At 36.6% G+C, this 24,605-nt stretch overlaps 1 protein-coding gene across 3 annotated transcripts in view; it reads right to left on the reverse strand.

Annotated features, from left to right (window-relative positions):
* ltbp1 (latent transforming growth factor beta binding protein 1) overlaps nt 1-24,605 on the reverse strand; it is a 104,373-nt gene that overhangs the window by 60,100 nt on the left and 19,668 nt on the right. For all 3 annotated transcript variants that reach the window (XM_067455584.1, XM_067455586.1, XM_067455585.1), the window contains exons 3-4: nt 24,591-24,605; nt 7,298-7,452 (exon numbers count right to left, since the gene is read on the reverse strand). The exon at nt 24,591-24,605 is cut by the window's right edge and continues 328 nt beyond it. In XM_067455584.1, the coding sequence (XP_067311685.1) occupies nt 7,298-7,452; nt 24,591-24,605 (170 nt within the window). The remainder of the gene's footprint in view (nt 1-7,297; nt 7,453-24,590) is intronic.

Below are 24,605 nucleotides of genomic sequence, written 5' to 3' on the forward strand. Positions count from 1 at the left end.
CCAATATCTCAGTCTCTGGAACATGAGGAGGTAGACTGGGGGAGAAAAATAGAGAGAGAGAGAGAGAGAGAGAGAGAGAGAGAGAGAGAGAGAGAGAGAGAGAGAGAGAGAGAGAGAGAGAGATAGAGAGAGAGAGAGAGAGAGAGAGAAAACCAACTCTGGGATAAGACCCAGTTCTTCATGAAGGATTTGTACAAAGTGGACACAACTCCAAGCCTTATACAGAGACGAAAAGAGGAATGCCGGCTTTTCCCAACTTCTGATCATTTCCTTTCTAACTAAGGTTACCACTACTAAATGAAAATATTTATACTGTTAAATATATGATATAGTAAACATATAGATATAGAAAAAATAACAAATTTTCCAAAATCCGTTTAATTTAAAAGATGTCACTTCCACCTGCAAAAAATTATGTGGAAAGAAATACCCACAATCTCCTTTAGTTAATCAATTCATTGTATTGGCGAGTACTGTATATGGTTTAAATTTCAGTCTGATAAACTCCTGGCATCACCGTCTCACTGAATATTTTCCAGTCAGGTATCTGCAGACATTTATGGCCTGTTTTCTGCTTGATGAACAGACTGATTTGCTGTCTGGTTCCTGTTTCTATTGTTTCTTTATCTCTATCCATTCCACTATCATTTATACTCTATCTATCCAAAATGGCATCTTGTTAAAGAATTATTTCAAAGAAGAACACTAAATGAGTAATAATAAACTTCAGGCATAAAATGCAGTTCAAGGTGCTTTACATAAAAGGATATAGCCAAACATCCACAGCAATATCACATTCAAAACATACCCATACAGGATAAATAAACATAAACATATACATTTATGCATTTGGCAGACGCTTTTATCCAAAGCGACTAAGATTGCATTCTAGGTACACATTTTACATTATTGTCAGTTCTTGCTTTCCCTGGGAATCGAACCCATAACATTGGCATTGCTAGCACCACGCTCTACTGGTTGAGCTACAGGAAAAGCATTAGAATAAAAGACGTAAAAGTAATCAATAATCTAATAAGAAATGCTAAAACATATAGGAGACCATTTAATAATTAGTAACTAATTAAATGCCAGAGAAAAAAATATATATATTTTAAACTTTTTTATTTAAAATAATATCTTTACTAGCTTCTCTAATATCTGATGGTGGCATTTATTACTTGTAATATATTACACTATAGTATATATAGTATAATATCTCTGGCTCTACAGTTTTGGTGCATAATGTGCAAAGGCGGAATCACAGATTTTCTTTCATCTAGCTGGGTCTTGGTAGATTTGCAGTGGACTGATACTACTTCCATTTCAATATTATCGCTTGCACGGTGCTCCTTGGGATGTTTAAAGCTTGGGAAATCTTTTTGTATCGAAATCCGGCTTTAAACTTCTCCACAACAGTATCTCGGACCTGCCTGGTGTGTTCCTTGTTCTTCATGATGCTCTCTGCGCTTTAAACGGACCTCTGAGACTATCACAGTGCAGGTGCATTTATACAGAGACTTGATTACACACAGGTGGATTCTATTTATCATCATTAGTCATTTAGGTCAACAGTGGATCATTCAGAGATCCTCACTGAACTTCTGGAGAGAGATTGCTTCACTGAAAGTAAAGGGGCCGAATAATTTTGCACGCCCAATTTTTCAGTTTTTGATTTGTTAAAAAAGTTTGAAATATCCAATAAATTTCATTCCACTTCATGATTGTGTCCCACTTGTTGTTGATTCTTCACAAAAAATTACAGTTTTATATCTTTATGTTTGAAGCCTGAAATGTGGCAAAAGGTCGCAAAGTTCAAGGGGGCCGAATACTTTCGCAAGGCACTGTAATAAGGTCCTTGTCAATTATGAGCTCTGTACGTGATGATGAGGAGGATCTATTCTATTATACTTTCAAATCTTTAATCGTGTAGCCAGAAACTGGTTTTATATGTTCTCTTTTTGTAGTTCAGGTTAGTAACAGAGCTGCTGAATTTTGGATAATAATCTATTAATTGATTTTTGTGGGAGACCAGTAAAAAATGCATTACAGTAGAATTAACTGTAAAAACATTTATAAATAGCCGTTGTGTCGTTCCAAATGAAACCTTTGCAAAAAAGTTTCATATCAGAAATGGTTAATAAAAGTAGTCCAAATGACAGCTTTGAGTGAAATTTGAATTTAATGTGGATTGGTATGACTGTCCTTTTAAGAGTCACTTCAGATTTAAAGGGTTAGTTCACCTTAAAAATTCTGGCATTAATTACTCACCCTCATGTTCCTCGTCAGAACACAAATTAAACCCTGAACTGTCACATGACAGAATTTTTTTTTTTTTTTTTTTTTTTTTGGAGAATAGACATGACACTGCACCATCCAAACGTAAATCGCTGTAATTTAAGAATGCTTTGGAACACAGACCTAAGTTTGGTCTTGTTTTAAAGAAGACACTCAACAGATTATTGCTGAAGTGAGCTTTTTGAATTATTAATAATTTATGATAATTACTAAAATATATGATACAAAAAAGCTGATCAAAAAAGAGCACCATGTGTCCCGCCATCAGGACGGTGACAGTTAAGATATTTTTAATGAAATCCGAGCGCTCTCGGACCCTTTCATATACAGCAATTTAATTAACACTTTCAAGGTCCATAAAGGTATTAAGGTATTGTTAAAATAGTCCATGTGTCACCAGTGGTTCGACCTTTTTAGTGCGCAAAAACAAAACAAAAATTAGTGCCCAAAAACAAACAAAAATAATTGTACTATGCAAAAATAATAACTTTATGCAACAATTTAATTTTGTTGGAGCGCGTCTAATAAATAAACCAAACTCAGCAAGCTACTTGCCTTACAGACTACTTGCCTATGTGTAGCCTATAGAAAGCTTGAAATCTCGACTTTTAAACTAAATGAAAAGATTTAGTTAAGCAAAGTGCACTGTTTACGCAAGCAGCTTATGACTAATGACCTAATGCTGCTCTCCATTACTGCATGTGCTGTGAGTTTAACGCACATTTTAGACTAATCCTGACTCCTGCAACCTTGTAGCCTACACATTTGTTTCTTAGTTGTTGATTAAAAAACAAAACACAAACGCGTGATCAAGGGCCCGGCCCGACCCTGCCAAAGGATAGTGCCGGTTCAGGTCAAGTTCGGGCTCGGGCAGGAATTCTAAACTCTACTATGGAGAGATCAGAGAGCTCTCGGATTTCATCAAAAATATCTTAATTTGTGTTCTGAAGATGAACGAAAGTCTTACAGGTTTAGAAAGACATGAGAGTGAGTGTGCCTAATTAATGACTAAATTCATTTTTGGATGAACTAACCCTTTAAAGGCCCACTGAAGTGTCTTGAAACACACCACATTATTCACTGTGTTGACGTGATTTCCCCTGAAACGGCTCCAGCTGTTAGCAGCTCTTCCCCTTTTTTGAAACAGCCAATAGCATTTCGTTAATACACAGTTTGATTAGAGCCATTCTGTTTGGTAAAGCCAGTTTCCTCGTTTATCATAATCTCCTCCATGTCACCTTTAAAATGCAGCATTGATTCTGTGCAGAATTTAAATGGGTCCGATAAGTTTTGTTGTCTGCGCCGACTCGCACATATGATCCGCGCTGCGTTCTCGTGTCTGTAGTCTAACTTTAGACCAGAGCCGTTTGTGTGCGCGCTGCTCCGGTGTGCGAAACTAACATGAAAAAAGACTTCATTTGCCTCAACTGAAAGCATATTTACACTGAATCGTTTCCTATCACATATATAGTGTGCTATGTGCTGTTCACCATGTAGAAATGAGTAAATGTGTTAACAACTGACCGATTTCAGCCGCAGCTTTAGCAGTGTAGGGGGTGGGCTTTAGATTCTAGAGAGCATTTTGATTGGACAGAAGATTTGACAAGAAAGTGAAGTCTACGATGATGTCATCCAAATCTGTAACTCATTTTAACGGAAGTGAGAGACTATACGTTTTAAATGCTTATAACTCCTAAATGCACATTTTGTCATTGTTTTGGAACGCATCAGCTTATTCATAACTTTAAGGCTAACATAGTCATACTAAAAGCTAAACAACTTCAATTTTGATTCCAGTGGGCCTTTAAATATGTAAGTCCACCAAAATCTCTATCATAACACTATGTCTCCCTAGCCCCTCCCTCTTTTATGTAAAGCAAATCCACCAGAAGCTAACATGTAACCTTTCCTCAAAGATCAAATACTGTCTCCACAGACATCAGTCAGCAACTGATGACACTAACACACACCTAGAGCTATGATGAAATCAAAGATTACGGTAAATTGAGGAAAGCACACTAAGAGTATTCAGCAACAGTGAGAAGCAGACGACAGGAGACGAATGGCTTTACCAGAGCACCTCACACACACAAACACACACACACAAACAGGGCTGCTGACAGGCTGTCTCTCGTGTGGGACAGACCTCACCGGGTGCCAGACGTCTAAGACATTGAGAAACTAGCCAGTCTGCTACATCTACCTTTAGCCACACACACATGATTACTAGGCAATTCCAAGTTACCATAAGAAATACCACAGACTTGTGTTGTTTTTATATAAAGGTCATTATAAAACCCCAGGTTTGATGCTAGGATTTCAGCCCCTTACATGAACATGAGCTGATTTGGCTTAGAGGAATATTTCTAGCCTTTAATGCAGAAGATTGCAGATGTTGCTTAAACATTTTTTTTATTTTTAATAAATGAATGTATTAAATGTTTCATCATCTATATTAGCATCTGACACACTAATTCTAATGTTAACTCTTTAGACTTTTTAAATGATTCATTAATTGAATTTGCTAATGTATCACTACTCTGATTGCTTGTTTTTTAATTGGTCTGCAAGTAATATATAGTATGACTTCTTGTTTCTTTAAGAATTGAGATCAAGCAAATTGAGACTTTTTTTTAATTTATGCAATCCTACCTATATGTCTAATTTTAACAGATTGTATTAACTTATCTATGACTTGTTTTTACCTTGAAAACGTAATGTAATAATATACAAATTATATGTATTACAAATATCAAGATTTCGGTTCAGACTGTAGATCTAATTCCTCCCCCCTCTCCCCTTCAGTCAATCAAATCTATAAATCCAATCCAAACTACAAATGTAACCTCATGTCACCAGGAAATCAGTCAGATGCTTGTCTCTTATGACCTTCAGACTAATGTAATGTAATATGTAAAGGTCTGTCTCCTCTGAGTGAACCCGGTCATTTCTGTATGATCCGACATCCAGTCAGAGTGCGGTCTGGCCGAGTTTCAAAGCAGCGAGAAATGGCATGTCAGACCACAACACTGTGCAAAAACAGTTACCCAATACCCCACGGGCTCCTCCTTGCATTAGTATTACAGCAGAGCTCCGGCTGCATTTGGTTGAGTTGTGTAATGCTGCCAGTCTGCAGGACTGGAAGAGGGATAATAGATGTCATGCTACACATTAGTTCTGCCGCCCCACCGTCCCCTCATTCACATGCAGGACTACTGTATCTAATCGTCTCACCTGCCTCCTAAGAGCACTTCTCTCAATGAACGTTTATCGTAAAGCTCTGTCATTTAATTTCCCCCTTCTCTTTTCTCTGGTTCTTGCCTTCCCTCATGGCCAGGCTTTTATCTAAAATTACCCAGAGAAAATGAGGCTAATAACTCACTTTAGACAGTGCAGCGCACAAGGCAATGCTTAAGTCTTTATATGATTTCAACCAGAGGATCCGCTTGAAAAAAACAAAAAAACAATGGGGCCATAACTTAAGGGCCGACCTGCAGCAATACAAAATTACAATAAATGAGACAAAAGCAAGGAAGTGAGAAAGTGGGGTGTAAAACGCACATGCCGGTTTGTACTGTGGCTTCCCACACCTTATGATCACTGAATTTCCTTAGCTTTTCCATGACATGTCCATTTTCCTGTTGTTTGTGATGGATAAAGATGTTTTACCATCATACTCAACGCATAGAGCAATTCGAGATTAGCTTGAAAAAAGTTTCGATATTTCATACATTTCCATGGCATCCATTCTTGGAAATCAGTTTTAATATTTCGTCTTTAATATTGATGACTGTGGGAGCCCTGGTTTATCATCGTCTTCAACTCTACTACAGCTGTATAACAAGATCGTACTGTCATCGTACAGCGTTGCCGACACTGAGCTAAATGTTTCTAAGCAAGTCAGACATGCTGTCACTCTCCTCATGGAATGTTCCACGGTGTGTGCAATCCGTCTTTCAGTCAAACACCCGGGGCTTCGTGCAGAGACAGCGAGACTTGTTGAAAAATAAAAACTGATACATGAATAACATTTTGAGATGCTGATGTCACTAGATCTTAAATTTCCCCAACAGGAGGAGATGCTTTGGGATTGCATCAACATGTCAAAATTATAGAGAGCGGCAGCCAAGACATACACTACTGTTCAAAACTTTGATGTTGGCAAGACATTTTTTGAAAGTCTATAATGCTCACCAAGAAATAATTGTTTTCATTTTTGCATTTGAACATTTTAAAACGTAATTTATTCCTGTGCTGGCAAAGCTGCATTTTCAATATTACTCCTGTGTTTAGTGACACATGCTCCTTTAGGAATCATTCTAATATGCTCATTTGATGCTCAAGAAACATTGCTTATTATAATCAATGCTAAAAACAGTTGTACTGTTAATATTTTTGAGGAAACTGTGATGATACTGTATTTTTGTTCAGGATTTTTTTATTTTGTTGAAAAATATTTTGTAACATAATACATCAAATGCATCCTTGCTAAATAAAAAGATTCATTTATTTAAAAAAAAACGTTTGAACAGAATGGTAGAAGTCAAATAGAGGTTGTAATGCCACTCAAACATTAATTTAAACAAAATTACATTATTGCATTTTTCTGACTTAACTTCACTGATCTATTACAAACAATCTCAACAATTAATAAATGTCATATATCTTTTTTTTTAAGTTTCTTTGGAGGTTAAAACTGTATTTAGAATGCAAAAATTTGTATTATTTCATTCTTTTAATTTCATATTCGTAGTTTTGTGTCTCGTTTTACAATACAACTATCGAATCATGCCTAAAACAAGATGTTTTCACTTTCGATTTCCCATAAATATTGACTTAAATATCAGTCAGCTCCTCAGACCTCAGTCAGTCTGTATCCATATGATAGATGTGTTCGAGGAACATACTTAGATATACTTATAATACAATATATGCTTTTCAGTGGGATGCAAAAGATCACAAAAAACAACAATGACAACAGTACTAGATGGATTGTACTTACCATGAATTGGGTTGTGTCCCACTGAAAGCGGGATGGCCCGGTTCAGGTTAGGTCCGACCCCATGCACCTGCGTGTGAGTGTGGTAGTTTTTCTGTTGGACCATAAACTTCTGAGTTTTGCTCTGGTGCATCGTCATTGAAACTGGGTTTTGCACTCTGCAAAATACAAATGTAAAAAACAAAAATGTCAACATTTTACTTCACAGTTGTTTTTTTACCGTAACTTATTCTTCCCGTCTCTCTTTGTCTTTCTTGTGCAATGATTTACATCCATATTGAAATATTCTTATATTTTATTTATTCATGTATTCATATTTTAATTGATGTGGTTTTCACTTTGATTAATTACCTGCTCAAGGCCATATGGAAAACCCCAGTACCCTGAACACACATACATGCTGGTTACATGTAAATGAAACCAGTCACTTGCAACATACACAAAACACATCAGCAGTCACATGAGTCATCATGTTTATCACACATACAGTTAAATGCCATTTGTACAAACACATACTGCAAACACATGGACAAAAATCAATCATAACACAACATCACATCACAGCTCAGCTCTCTCTCTCTCTCTCTCTCTCTCTCTGGCGCTCTCTCTCTCTCTCTCTCTTTTATTAGCTATTTGGTGTACCAGGATGAACAGAGTAGAAGTAAAGGGGGGTGAAATAGATCCGGTTATTATGGTTAATTGTTTTGTTAAAAAAAGATTAACGTTGGAATATGCTTTTTATAATCTAACAAACAATGTGATGTATTTTTTTTTTTCTTCCATTTTTGGGTTTTTTTGGGGTCACAAGGGTTTTTATGTGAACCTGATGTTTTTTGTGTTTTTTTTTTTTTTAAGTAAATATCTTTTGAGGATGGTTGTTAGTGATTGTTAAATGGTTTTGTGTTTGGTTGTGGACATTTAAAATCTTGTGGAATATTCTCGTTTTAAATAATTTTTAGTAATGTATAAATAAAAGACATTCTACATCTGTGAATCATAATATAGTTCACTTGCCTCACTTATAAAGAATTAAATGTGTGCAATAAACTTTATACTTTTACACAATTCAGTACTGACTGAAAAACTATACATTTCATTCATTTCTGAACTAGAATAAATATTATTCAGTTTGTTGCAATTCATTCTGGTATTGCCTTTTCCATCAATGTTGTTATTGTTCACTAAAATAATATGGAAATAAAACACTTAAACTTAGAAATGTTGCCTTGGCAACTAACTAAAATGAATGCTAAAATTAAAATAATTATTAATCATAATAAACTGTATTTAGCGCCTTTAAAAGCTGCCTCTCAAAGAGCTTTACAAAAACATACAAATAAAATACAGTGAAATAAGATAGAAATAGAAACATACATCAAAAGAAATTTAAAAGACAAATAACAAAATAATTCCATATAGGCTAGTCTGAAAAAAATAATAATTTTAAGTGAAGATTTAAAAGAGCTAAAAGATTCAGCATGTCTAATCTCAGTGGGAGATAATTCCTAAAGTTTAGGAGGCAAAAAAGAAAAATCCTGGTTACCCATAGAACTGGAAGAGCGGAGATTTCGCGTATACGGACATCGATTTTGGGGTGTTACAGTTAAAGGTGAATATGGATATCTTGGCGCTAAACCCTACAAGGCCTTGTAGGTAGGCATGAGAACTTTGATGTGATGATGTGCTCACTTATCCTCTTCACAGTTTTGAACATACTGTAATTTCTTTAGGGTAGATTTAGAGACTCCAGTGAGTCTCTAAATCTTAGCATTACAATAGTCAATGCAAGAAAATCAAAACTTTATGTTTCTGAGATTAAAAAAATAAAGGATTCTGGAGGATCAAATGCTACATTTTGCATCAAATATCACCCTCGATATTGTTACATTTAGTTTGAACTTCATAGCAGAGCCATCCACCTTTAGGATTAAAGCACCAGCTTTACGTATTTGGTGGGGTGAACCAATGAGCATAACCTCAGTCTTGCCACTGTTGAGACAGACATTTTTGAGACATCCATATTTTTATCTCAGAAATACAATACATTAAAGTTATACAGAAATAAAAAGAAAACTAATACAAATGACAAAAGCACATAAGATCATTAAAACTAAAATTAAACCAGATAATATAAAAATTGAAGTTAAATAAATAATACTAAAGTAAAACTGATGATGTAGAATTTGGCCAAAATTAACACATTTTAGAATTAGTCCCTTAAAATGCATTCTAGGTTGTCAGGTCACTAGTTTTTGGGACAGAGAACACAACACAATGTACAGCCAGATACAGCCAAATTCCCTGAAAGAACTCTGTGAAGAGATTACAGATAGTGATAATTATCAGCTACATCTGTGTGAAAGTATTGAGCGTCTTGCTAATAAAGAGACAAAACACAGCACAGCTGTGAGGAAATGGATGTGAAATGTAATCTGTATAATTTCATACATCTATTAAGATGAAGAAAACAGGGATGCGGTCACTCAGAATCACAGCTGGGAAGCTTCATAAGACGTCGATGACGCACAGGACTAAATCAGAGTTGGCATCTCAGAATAACAGCACAGACCTCAAATCTGTCTGAATGGTGTCTGTAATTTTAGAGATTGTCCACCAAAAATGGGAGCTGGATCTGTTTGGTTAACCATATTCTTTAAAATATATTAATTTATCATAGAACATCGTATGAAAATGTTTTCCTTTTTGACAATCCCTTTAAGGGCAAATCAACTTGCAGTTAAAAAGCGACCAGATAACAGATTTTCGATGACTGAGATACTGCAGAGTTCAGCTTTATGCAAATGAGCTGTGACACGATGTGTCAACGACCAATGGTAGTGCAGGCAATGAACACCGCCTTTCAGTGCGAGCCTTGCTTTAGACATAACAACATGCTTTTTATCCACAGCAGTCCCACAACAAAGCCACATGTGGACAAAGTGTATAAACAGCGTCTGAACTCTGATCAAATATAAGGAGCAGATACACAAAAACAAGCAAACACAATGAGAATATTTAGACGGAAAATGTAAACAGAGGTTGTTTTTCCCAGTGTTCTCTCATCTTTTCTTTCACACTATTCGAGTCTGCCCCTCTGTCTCTGTCTTTCAACTCTTATTTGATGTTCCCAGAAAGTTCTCGTTTGGAAATGTATGTTTGTACTGCTCTTAATGTCATGCAAAGTGCTGTAGTGCATAGTCTGTCTGTCATCCTCTCTCACAGTCTCATACATGTAACAGTTTATTTCCATGCCGTGCATGTGTACCAACAGACACAAACAACGTAAAGACCAGTCAAATGTTTCAGTGTTTACAACTCTTGGGTTGAATAACACAGACACGCACAAATAGACACATATACGCGCACACAAAAATGGCAACTATTTTGTATTCTACATACAACTATGGGAACGGGAATGGACACACATTTAGACACACAAGTCAAGCCTTAAGCAAGGCCTAATTTAATTTGTCTGGGAAAAGCATTTAATAGCTTCTAGTTGAGTTTGAGCCCTCCAGCACAACAAAAACCAACTAGACAAACATATGGTTCCAAGCTGGGAAAACATAGCCATGACTGTTCACTAGCTAGACCAGTAGTAACAAGCATAAACCATCCTGAACCAGCAAGAATATTCAAGCCGGTCTTTTTGGTAATAAAACCAGTTACAATCAACAAACGTAGAACATAACACCCTACAAAGAGCAGACCACGCACATAAAATGAAAGAGCATAAAATGTTTGAGTGTTCTTGAACAGGTGAAAAGCAATGATCTGTTTAAGTGCTTATAAACACACACCATCGCAGGTCCTAACAACGGAAGCTGATATGTGGTGAGAACCTCAACTGGAGGAAGATGTGTTTTAAACTTTTCCACATGTCTCTCTTCTTCTCTCCGTCCTCTGTACCAGAGATGGGCACTCGAATTAGAGACTCTGACGAGTCGCATTTTAATAGCTTATGGCTTGATTCGACAAAAAGGATTCGTGAATATTTTCAAAAGAAGTCTTTTAATCTTAACTACTGATATCCTAAAGAAAGAATGTGTTTTATTCATTTAAAATATAAAATAAATTTTGTCTCACATATTTCCCTACGCGTCGTGGGAGATCGGACCCTTGTCATAGAATTTGATTACATATGTCTGCGTATAACGTGTAAATTCCGAGATTTTCAAAAACTTTACTCCAAAATTGACAGACTTAAAAACATTTCTGTGTATGCTCTCAGACATGTGCAGCTTTAGTAAGTTTAAGGGGGCATTTGCCGAAAGTGATGAATTGCTGTACAGGAGGTTGTATAAAAATCCCTTATACGGATAATATGGATTGGGCATGTAGTGTATTGCTAATTCTTAACTGCAGGTACCTACTTTTCATTTAGAATAATCCAAATGTATAAACATTAGAATGAGCAAATTTAATGTTTTTTTGTTTTTGTTTTATGTGAGAAACTTTTCTGCCCACCTAAGTAAGAACACTTGTGCGCAATTACTAATGAATGCAGCTCAATGCGGTGATGCTGGGTGTTTGGCTGGTTGTTTGGGCGTTGACTAAGCAAGCACTATTACTAATAAAGCCAAGAGCATTTATAATTTTAAAGCCAGCACTCATGAACTTCCTGGTGTGGAAAGAGCTGTGGGTTTCCTGCACATGTAGACAGGAAAACTGAATTTTGTGTGTGTGTGTGGGAGGCCAGCTGGCTTATTCTAATCTCCTCCAAGAGGACTGTACTACACCATGACTTTCTCTCATGTTCTTATGCCAGCGGGCATCTCATAGCTCTTCGTCAACAGGTGCACGATCTGGCGGCCACAGTGACGGGGAGGACATTGGTATCTTTTATTGTCTCTCCCACTGCTCCCGGGCGTCTCGTCTGACAGGTGTCTGGACAGGTCTACCGCACTAAACCCGAGGTGCTCAATGAATCCAGACTCTGGTTCGCTGCCAGGCTGCATTTCAGCTTGAAACCAAACAGCACTAGAAACCTGACCGGCCCAGCACCTGTGGATCACTGCAACAGTTCAAACACATACACAAACACATCACACCAACCACACAGACCCTCTCTAAATACATACACACATATGCTTGAGCCAAACCACACACACACACACACATTTCTAAATGCCTAACCACACACCCAGAGACACACAATCTGTAAATGCATTTAAACCTACACATAAACAGACGAACTATGAACACACGGTTCCTCCCTAAAACACCAGACCTTCTTAAAATGCTCAAATACACGCACACATGAATGAGGACAACATTTATAAAAATATCAATCCGTAAGACACTTAGAACTCTGACGTAAAGCCCAAGAGCCCAGAACCGCAGCTGAGACAGACAGCGTAAGACTATCCCTGACGAGATCCCTCCCTGAAGGACTGACTGGACACTTTCAGCACCACATAACACACACTTGTAAATGTACACAGCACATTTGATGTATGCATGTAAAATACAGCACTCGCTTACACTTGTTATTGAATGTTCAGCAGACGGTGACATAAATCTGTGAATACATATGCAACGTATTGTAAATCATCTTATGGAAAGCATTGGGTTTGTGCCCAGATGTGCTCAGTGGCCCAGACTATTTTTTCCCCCCAATATGTTTAGCTGAGAGAGCGGAGCACTGTTCAAGTTATAATTGTCTTCCTGCTCAAATGTGGACCACCAAAAAGGATGGAGATGGATGATTGAGAGCAAAATACTCTTCAGTGTACAACACATTAAAAAAAAATCTACTAGTGTGTTGACCGAAATTAATAGTTGACTATTCTTAAAGGGATAGCTCACCCAAAAATAAAAGATCTGTAATTATTTACTTACCTTCATGTCATTACAAATCTGTATGGTTTTCTTTATATTCTATGGCACACAAAATAAGTTAGATGTTTAAAAAAGGTTTTTTTGTTGTTGCCATAAATGAGTCAATTTTTGGCCAAGTCAATAGCCACGTTTCCACTGTCAGGCCAGCCACAGGCCTTGCTGAGCTAATAGCCTGGGATCTGTAACATCAGTTTATCAACTAATGGAAGTTTTATCATAAAACTAATCCGAAAGAAATCACTGGAAACTAGTGAGATTGCAAAACCAACGGGATAAAAGTTGGCATTTTTGTTGTTTACTTAAATATTTAAAACTCAAGTATCAATGTTTTACCACAGTTTTAAAATAATGAAGTGATCAAAATGAATTCATTTGTGCCAAGATTAGTCACACAAAATTAAATAATGGCATTTACTGTGCTAAATATGGATATCATACAATCGAGATGAGACCTACTGACATATAAAATTAACACATGATTGTGATAGCCTATTTGATAGGTCTGATTCCTTCAAGCAGTTGTATTTTCCATGTTTACTATGGCAATGGTTAGTTCAAATAGTCTTTTGCATTGCGATTTCTGCCTTATACAGTGATCAGAATGTAGCCTGACAAGCCAGATCCACATCAAGATGTTTGGTCTGGAAACTCACCATTGACAGGGCTCAATTCGAGGGGCGGGATAAACGGTTGTCTTTTAAATTCCTTCTGCATGCAAATGGATAGACTCAGATAAACTCTAGCTTTGTTCGTAACCACTCATCAGGGTCGCCGCTCAAAGCTAGCCGCTTTGAAAAAATGTATTCGGTTATGCCAAAAAACCCTGGACGTTGTTTTGGACCCCATTGACTTTCATTGTATAGACAAAAACCAAACATCTTTTGCACCATGCATCTCAGAGAGGTTTTAAAGATGTAAATTATGTAACTGTAGCCTGACAAGCCAGACCCACATCAAGATGTTTGGTCTGGAAACTCACCATTGACGGGGCTCAATCGGAGGGGCGGGATAAACGGTTGTCTTTTAAATTCCTTCTGCATGCAAATGGATAGCGCTACAACCAACCAGAGCTAAGAAGAAGGTGAAGCGGAGCTAGTTGATAGATTTAACTTTTGCAGTATCTGGTCGGCAAAACTCAGAACACACAAAAACTTCCTTTCTTAAGAATGATTTCAGTGTCGTTCTTTGTTCTTTTCTCAAAGAAAAGCTTAACAACAAGTCTTCCAGAGTCACGGTCAAAGCCGATTCAAAAGGCCACTGTTTGCCAGATTCTTTGTTTTCAAGTAGCACGCAACTCTGCTGTCACTATGTTAAGCCCCGCCCACCGACTCTATACACGATGTGATTGGTCTGACTAGAGTTTGGTTTTTCCAGCTCACAATCCAATGGAGAGTTGCTAGACTACCTTGGCTGCAAATAAGATTTGCTGCTGCTAGGGTGTCTCTAGATTTCTAGACTAATGTAAATGTCAATGTACCGTACAGTACAGGCCAAAAGTTTGGACACACTACTATTTGTAATGTTTTTGAAAGAAGTTTCTTCTGCTCATCAAGCCTATATTTATTTGATCAAAAATACAGGAAAAAAATGTAATATTGTGATATATTATTACCATTTAAAATAATTGGTTTTCAATGTATTATACTTTAAATGATCATTTATTTCTGTGATGCTGAATTTTCAGGATCGTTACTCCAGTCTTCAGTGTCTCATGATCCTTCAGAAATCATTCTAATATGATGATTCATTTTCAAAGTTGGAAACAGTTCTGCTGCTTAATATTTTTTCATAACCTGTGATAAATTTTTTTATAATACTTTTAAATACTTGAATAAAAAGTAAAAAAATAAATAAAACAAAGAAGCAAATGTTTTAAAAGTAGAAATCTTTTGTAACAACAATATACACTACTGGTCAGTCATTTGGGGTCAGTCATTTTTTAATTTTTTTTTATAAATCAATAATTTTATTCAGCAACAATGTGTTAAATTTATAAAAATTTATAGTAAAGGAGATTTATATTATTTAAAAATATGTTTTTATTTTAGATAAATGCAGTTCTTTTGAACCTTTTATTCATCAAATATATTAGGCAGCAGAACCAACACTCAGAATAAATCAGAATATAATTATGATTTCTGAAGGATCATGTGACACTGGAGTAACGATCCAGAAAATTCAGCTTTGCATCACAGAAATAAATGATAATTTAAAGTATAATAAATTGAAAACCAAATATTTAAAATTGTAATAATATATCACAATATTAAAACAAAATTCTGTATTTTTGATTAAATAAATGCAGGCTTGATGAGCAGAAGAAAGTTCTTTCAAAAATATTACAAATAGTAATGTGTCCAAACTTTTGGCCTGTACTGTATAGTGTTAGTCATTAATGTAATTAATGTGTTTAGAGACCTCACGTCTAATCAAACCATTGTTCTTTGCCTAAACAGCAAATTAAAGTAATGCAGCAATATTAACAAAAACTCTTTAAAAAAGGCCCTGTGAGAATTGAGTTTAATATGTTAATATGAAACTATTTTAGTATTTAGTATATGAAATGAGGTTTGCAGATGAGCAGTTAACTGAACAGACTATGTGGTCGGCAATCAAATCTCTCAATAAAAACCACAACAAAAGATCAACGGGATCTTTTATAGCCTTCGCACATCACTAGAGCAGGCCAGCAAGAGAAAAAGTTTACTTAGAACAAAACCAGACCATTTAGGTATAGTGATCCCAGCTGATTTCCACCCACAGTGTCTTTTCTGGTAGACAGGTTAGAGCAGCAGGGCATCTTTTTACATGTGTCGTCTCTGATGAAGAGGAACCTGTCTGAGACTGGAACTGAACCCCCTCGCTTCTGGAATCAGAATGCGCTAAAAAGATCCAGTCAGCACTCCTTGCTGCTCCTGTGGCAATGAAGCCACATATTTTGCTTTTTAAAAAAAAATCGCTAATGTTTATTTGCCCTAAGATTATTCTGCGCACAGGGAGCAGGAGTATAATGAGCTGTTTATATTGAATTTTACGACACTGGGCAGAGATTCAGAGTAAATCCTGGTAATATGAATTGTAATTATGGTTTTTGGAGCATAGTGGTTGGACACGTGATGCATCTCTGTTCACTTCTTCCAACGCATCTATTGAAGCCCAGCCATATAATAACTTGGAATGTCAAAACTACATTTTTTTTAAAAATCAAATAGCTTAGCCTGAATGGTCTGAAAGAGCCAAATAATAAAAAAAATTATATAATATATATATATATATATATATATATATATATATATATATATATATATATATAATTTATATTATATATAAATTATTTAAAACATTTGTGCTGCTTAATATGTTTGTGGAAAGCATGATACAATTTATCAGGACTCTGATGAATAGAAAGTTGAAAAGAACAGCATAAATTTATATTCTTGCTTATTCTTGCTGAATAAAAGTTTTTTTGCTTTTTCTAACTTTTTAAACTGTAATTTATACATATTGACCATCATAATAATCTTTTTTTTTCACAGTCCACTAAATTGGAATAGCCAAGAATGTAATTTGTAAATTTTACATTCTTGGATAGCAGAAAGCACTACAATATATTGCATAACTGAGCTAAAACTGAAGAAAAATGAATAAATTAATATGAGACAAAGTCATTTGTTTTGTTTTCAAATTTCACTTTGGATGAACATTTAACGCAAATTCTATACGTACAAATCATCCAGCTACTAGTGAAGTCCACAGCTGCATCAGAGAAAAGATGAGTGTGTGAGGGGGATGTCAAAGAGGGAGAGAGACAGAAAGTTATAAACATAAGCTCCAATTCCAGTCTCAACAAAATAGCTGGCGCGACCTCGCACACTGGCAGACGTGCTGTAATTAAAATTGAAAAAAAGATGCAAGAGATTTTTTTTACTCTCTCCTCACAATCAAAAGTGAGCTACATAGGTTTGAACTCCCGTGATCTCCAGATGTTGCTTATTTTCACATAAACAGTTTTATTCTTTACATGTCCAATGCTCTCCTCATCTCCTCATCCACTCTGTCATCTATCTCTCTCTTCCTGTACCATTCTGCCCATCCTCCTCCTTTCATAATATCAGTACTCTGACCATCTCAGTTTTCCATTTCCTTCTCCCACTTTTTCGACCACTTTGTCTATTCTTTTCCTTCCGCTCTTATCCTCTTGTTATTCCCAGAATCTGGCTGAAGCCGCTGCGGTTCCTCCCTCGTGCTCGGCGAGACGCTGCTCTGTTCTCTCTTCTAATGAACCCAGTGACCCACATCAGGATGCTCTCTTCTATATCATCTGCAGATATATATATACAGTGGTGAAAATAAGTATTTGAACACCCTGCTATTTTACAAGATCTCCCACTTAGAAATCATGGAGGGGTCTGAAATTGTCATCATAGGTGCATGTCCACTGTGAGAAACGTAATAAAAAATAAAAATAAAAAAATCACAATGTATGATTTTTTAACTATTTATTTGTATGATACAGCTGCAAATAAATATTTGAACACCTGAGAAAACCAATGTTATTATTTGGTACAGTAGCCTTTGTTTCCAATTACAGAGGTCAAACGTTTCCTGTAGTTTTGATTTTGGCCCACTCAGCCACACAGATCTTCTCTAGATCAGTCAGGTTTCTGGCCTGTCGCTGAGAAACACAGAGTTTGAGCTCCCTCCAAAGATTCTCTATTGGGTTTAGGCCTGATGACTGGCTAGGCCACACCAGAACCTTGATATGCTTCTTAGAGAGCCACTCCTTGGTTATCCTGGTTGTGTGCTTCAGGTCATTGTCATGTTGGAAGACCCAGCCTCAATCCATCTTCAATGCTCTAACTGAGGGAAGGGGGTTGTTCCCCAAAATCTTGCAATACATGGCCCCGGTCATCCTCTACTTAATACAGTGCAGTCGCCCTGTCCCATGTGCAGAAAAACACCCCCAAAGCATGATGCTACCACCCCATGCTTCACAGTAGGGATGGTGTTCTTGGGATGGTACTCATCATTCTCCTTCCTCCAAACATGTTTAGTGGAAATATGACCAAAAAGTTCTATTTTGGTCTCATCTGACCACATGACTTTCTCCCATGACTCCTCTGGATCATCCAAATGGTCATTGGCAAACTTAAGACGGGCCTGGACATGTGCTGGTTTAAGCAGGGGAACCCTCCGTGCCATGCATGATTTCAAACCATGACGTCTTAGTGTATTGTCAAAAGTAACTTTGGAAACAGTGGCCCCAGCTCTTTTCAGGTCATTGACCAGCTCCTCCCGTGTAGTTCTGAGCTGATTTCTCACCTTTCTTAGGATCATTGAGACCCCACGAGGTGAGATCTTGCCTGGAGCCTCAGTCTGAGGGAGATTGACAGTCATGTTTAGCTTCTTCCATTTTCTAATGATTGCTCCAACTGTGGACCTTTTTTCACCAAGCTGCTTGGCAATTTCCCAAACATTTTATATATATATATATATATATATATATATATATATATATATATATATATATATATATATATATATATATATATATATAGTGAGGAAAATAAGTATTTGAACACCCTGGTGTGAGGTGATCAAATACTTATTTTCCTCACTGTATATATACATATCTCTTCTTATTTCTGATTACATGTTTATCGGCGTGAGAACCTGTCATTCACATGAGATCACAGCAACAGCAAACCACAATGATCCAACAATCTAATCAATTCCTGATGGATATAACAAGTCCTGGCCTACATTCTTCTTGTTCAGTAGAATTATTCAGCAGAACAGTTCACACTTATCCACAGAGGAGGGTGGCACCTCTTTGTATGGGTGTAATCTGGATGTGACTGACACTTCATTGTCCAGACAGACATGAGAGAAGCAGGAACTCCAGACCTCAGTGATTGACAGGAGTTACAGAGCCAGGTGTGTGTTAACAGCACTGCTATATTATGGGTGGATTTTTATAGCTGTAGGCTAATGGTAACGTCATGCTATGGTGGAGTCAGCATGTTTTCCTCACAGAGCTGATTACATATACCCTAAGAAAAGTCCCTAAAAATACAGCCCAATGTAACATATAATATGAAGGAATTTTTTGTGTTTTTACTTGTATTTTGAATTACGCATTGCTCAAATTAACAGAAAAAATACTTGTCTTCTACATATTTTTTCTCACATACAGTGCACATACAGTATTGCTGCATCCCAATTTGCCTACTTATACTATGACCTAAAAGTATGTATTCTTTTTGTGAAGAAAAATTACATCTCTGAGTGTGTAGCAGAAAAGTAAGCAAGCTTTGGGACATACTACTTTGTCATCTTTAATGGACAGTTCTGTCGCTCAGTTTCATGCATCCTGTCACAGCTCAAACTGCCCTGTCAATCATCTAGTCACAGTTAAAATCCTCCACATTTAATTTAATTTAATTTCCTACCATAGCAGAGAGAAATGGAGTAGCACGGTGATCTGCCATTCGTGGGTCTTTCATGCGGAGACTCTCCTTGTGTGTTTGCAATTTAAATATAATGATATAATGATGCAATTAATAGTTAATGACCAAACATATCATTACAAAAGTTCACAATGCTGTTACAGATTAAACAATGTGGATAATATTAAATAAATATATTTCCATCTAGTTAGATACTGATAAGCTGCAAGCTTGACTGGAAACGGGGACAAGCCTGTGCTTGCTGGGAAAAGGTAAAAGAGTGAAGGAAAAACATACAGTATTTATCTATATACCCGTAAACCCATACATATACAGTATAGATCACTATTATTAACTTTTAATCTTTTTTTTTTTTTTACCAAAATCCGATTTGATTTGCTATGAACAATGCACTAAACTGACTGTCAATTCAAACTTATGGTTTTATCTGAGTACTTACAGTATAAGGACAAATGTCTCAGACTCACCAAAAGGTCACCTAAACTGACAAAAAATGATTGGTGAGTTTACTTGAGATCTTGAAAAGTCAACACAGAAAAATCCTCAGAGCACAAACACTTCATGACTTCATCCTAACTTCCAACATTAAACACCTCAAATCACTTTAGTTAAACAATAGAACCAGAGTAAATACAATGCGCCACACAGCTCGAGCACAATGCTCTGCATTGATCCAAGCTCTGAAAATAAAGCGTCAACAGAAAACACTGTATTATATCTCGCCTAAAGTGCCTAGGGGCCAGTCTTGCTCTTTTCCATGACCAGCAAAGTTCCTGCAGATGGATCAGGTTTTCTAGACACATAGACAAACTCACTCAACTATAAATTTATTTTTAAAGCTCTTTCTCACTTTACACAGGATCAATAAAAGAAATCTGCTAATTTAACTCTATAAAGTCTATACATTCAAAATGATGGTAGCAGAGAGATATTTTTTCAGTAAAGTGCACACTGAACCCACTTCACACCTGTAAAACAATGCCACATAAAACCGGTTTGGAAATAATACCTTACAATATTTCAGAGTGTTACAGAGTTCATTCAAACGTCAAATATTTATTACATAGTTCTCTAGAATCCTTGGTCAAATGTGTTTACATTTATACAGTCCTTGATGCTTGTCCATAATTAGCCAAAGCAAGTAGGTTCCCCATCCAAGTGTTTGAATAACCATTTCACTGACCTGTTTCTGCGGTGATGACACCCAACCACAGCTTCACTACACTAAACCCACACTGATGAGTCACAGCTGCCTGTCACACTCATACTAACAAATCATTCAATCGGCGCTTCAATAAACCTTTCACTCGTACTGTCGGTTTTGGAGGGAAATGCAGGCTAATAACTGTCACATGTTGACAGTTGTAAATATCATATTTGAAGACAAAATAACAGTGATGTTAAAAACAACACATGATGTTAAATGTTTCTGTGCAGAAAATATATGCATATACAAATCTTTGCTGCCATGAGTTATCCTGGCAACCCTGAGACACCATTTAAGGTCCTGTTTACACCAGGTGTTAAGATGCATTGAGGATGATCGATCCGAGCAGATGAGAGATACACATACCCATTCAGACCTGGGGTTTTAATCCGTCTCTATTTTAACTTTGAACCACTTCTGTACTGTTTTCTTTAAAGGCGAGCGTCTATGAGTAAAAAAAGTAAAGTTTTTTTTTCAGATCTTTCGATCAAATGGACAAAATAAGCTTGCACAATTTATGAATGCACCGAAGACAATGCGAAACCAGACAGAGAGCATCAGCTTTCATTTCTGCTAAAGACCGCACAAGACTCATGCTGTGAGTGCGTGTTAGAAATCAGGAATGGTGAGGAAACATTGTGCTTGGCACATTTTTCCTCTTTGAACACAACTTGGGTCTTCAGCCGACAAAGTTTGAATCTTGTCTGGCTAGTGCGCTTCCCAAAATGTTTACGTATTAAGTCAGTAGGCATAGGGGAGTAGATGGTCTTTTGCAGCTGTTTGAACACATTTGACCACATCAGCATTTACACTACGAAAGCAATCCAGTCAAATGCGTTTTCTACTACCTATGGAAGTAGTTAAAAGTCGACAAGCTCATTTTAGACCTATGTATTTTCCACTTGTGATCGGATCGATAAAACTAACAAGCTGACAATAGATCACTAGTTTTCAAAACTGTGACGAGATAGATAATAAAAAATGGTAATTGCGACTTCTCACAATTCTGACTTTTTCTCAGAACAGTGTGATATAAAGTCGCAATTGCAAATTTATATCTCACAATTCTGACTTTATATCTAGCAATTACGTGTTATAAAGACATAAATTGACCATATAACTCGCAGAATTGCAAGATGTAAATTTACAATTGTGAGATAAAAAGTCGCAATCATCTTTTAAAATGTTTTATTCTGTAGTGGAAACAAGCTTCCATAGGATTTTGATCCTTTGGTATCGCACAAATAAAATAAAATAAAAATAAATAAAACTATGTTTACACATAATTGACTGATTATTGGCTTGTCAATATTCTTTACTAATACTCACACTTTTTTAGAACATGATCGGTTCTCAATTATCAGGGTGACTATGGAATATCTGGTACAATTCTTTAAAAATGTCAGCCAACAATGCCATTACTGTACACCATTGTGTGTTCAACAGAAGAAGAAACTGACTGGCGACTGTTGGTTGCGATAAAGCCTGTGAATTTCTTGCTCAAAACAACTGCTGTGACAAAATATTAACATAAATACAAAATGTTATATAAATTCTGGTATCCTGACAACCTTACCACCACTCAGTGCCTTGTCTTTTTGGCTCTTGTAACCTAAATATTATATTAAAAATATAATTAAATACTGATTACATATACTGAAAATATTTAAAAATATATATATAAATATCTACAATGCAGGAAATTCCTCTCAAATGTTGAGCAAGATATTTGTCTGCAGCTGGGAGGAAGGGGAGTTCTGGAGAGAGGCCTACCTCCTCCATGCACATAATAAACCCTGTGGAAACCCACAGAAGCTTTCGAGGACAGGTCTGGTTGCAATTACCAAGCAGAAACGTCCAAACTCTGACTGAAACTGCACGTCAGTCCCAGCACATAAACTGCTTTCATTAATATTTTAAGTTAAATTCATCAATATCCTGCCCTGCCACAGTATTACAGCTTTTCCTGGAACCAACATGGGGCAAATTCTGTGGTTTCCCCCACATCTCGAGATTTTGACTCGGCGTCTGCAGTCAGTAAGATTCACTCTCATAGGAAGGAAGGAAGCTGTGCTACATGTCCATTATGATAGTGAACTTTAAAGCTGTCTAAAGCTGTGGCAATCAAATCAACCCTAGAGCCAGACCCCCAAATCCCTACGCAAAAACACTTTTTTTCAGTCAAGGTAAAGGATTCTCATTAAAAACAATTGTTTTGAGGGCAAACTAAAATTAAAGGAGAAAACTAGGCTGACATGAGGAGTTCAGGAGTCATGATTTGGTGAGAGCCCAAGTGTAAGTCATGTAAAAAGATTTCAGCGAGTCAGAATTAAGAACAGTAGGTATTTCTGTAAAACAGACCCAGGCTGAGAGGCTGAGTAGTAGGGGGCATGAAATGGGCAGAGACCGTTAACATCTGCAGGTCTGATGTCTGGAATTAATATTGAGCTATGGAGTTCATTCCAAAATAATAAAATGACAAAAAGCCTGAGGAATCTAAAAAGTCCAAAATACCTTACTCACACACATTTGCTTTGTGCTATACTGTACTATGCTAAACTAAAACAGATACCCTTAAATCACAGTCTGACTATTGATTTATCAATATTCTATACAGATATTCACACATAAATCGGTTCTCAAATGTCATGTTTACCAATAAATGCTGCTATAGCAAGTCTTTTTAATAGCACCCAGCAATGGCATTAAACCACAATGCATTCAACATTATTTAACTATTCAATGCAATATTAGTTTCTTTTTGATTCTGTTTGATTTCAGAAACAGAACAATAAATGACAACCATATACTGTACATCAGTTAATAGACACTTACCAACACTGGTTCTAAAAATAATAATAACATTGTTTATTAAATAAATATTAAAGATTGATTTCTAACTATGTTTTTAATATCAATAAGATGGGTTTTCCTGTCGAAGTGACTTTTTATATAATCAAAAATCTGTCTGTGGGAATTCTGTACTGTCCTTTTATTAAAGGTCCCATTCTTCGCGTGTTTTTGAAGCTTTGATTATGTTAACAGTGTGCAATATAACATGAGTTCAAGTTTTCGCGCGTAAAAAAAACAGTATTTTTCACACAATTTACTTATCTGTATACCGCTGTTTTCTCTGTCCTAAAAACGGGCTGATGATTTCCTTGTTCTATGAAGTCCCTCCTTCAGAAACACGTAGCGAGTTCTGATTGTGCCAGTGGTTCCCGTGTTGTGATTCGACAGCTTCTTAGCGCACTTTGCCCGGAAAGGTCCCGCCTCTTACCATAACGGGGACATGCAAGCGCTGAATGCGCGCTCTTCTCCACTTGGGAGAGCATCAAGACCACGCCCCCTGTTTTGCATATTCTTGTGGGCGGAGGGTTAGTCAACAAACGCTTCTAGTGACGTCATTACAGCAAGAAGTGCAGGGATGTAGTCCAAACCGGCCGTTCGCTGTAGGCTTTGAAAGGGAACTTCTGTTAAATAAAATATCTCGCTTGGCATTGAACTTTGAGCTTTATTATTTTAGTGGTATTTGTACCCTAACAGCAACATTACACACTAACTAAAGTTTGAAAGATGGGATCGCGAAAAACAGGACCTTTAATAAATATGAACAATTATAAATGTTTTGGCCTGTTTGAGATGCATTTGTTAACCTAAATAACCAAATTCCCATAAAGCACAAAGCCAGACAACCATCGTGACTGAAAATTATGAACCATGACAGCCTTCCAACAGCAGGAGGCTATAAATGACTAGATCTAGCCATAATACTCACTGTGGTTGATAAGGA

The sequence above is a fragment of the Pseudorasbora parva genome, chromosome 10 (genome assembly GCF_024679245.1).
Source record: "Pseudorasbora parva isolate DD20220531a chromosome 10, ASM2467924v1, whole genome shotgun sequence".
NCBI classification, from domain to species: domain Eukaryota; kingdom Metazoa; phylum Chordata; class Actinopteri; order Cypriniformes; family Gobionidae; genus Pseudorasbora; species Pseudorasbora parva.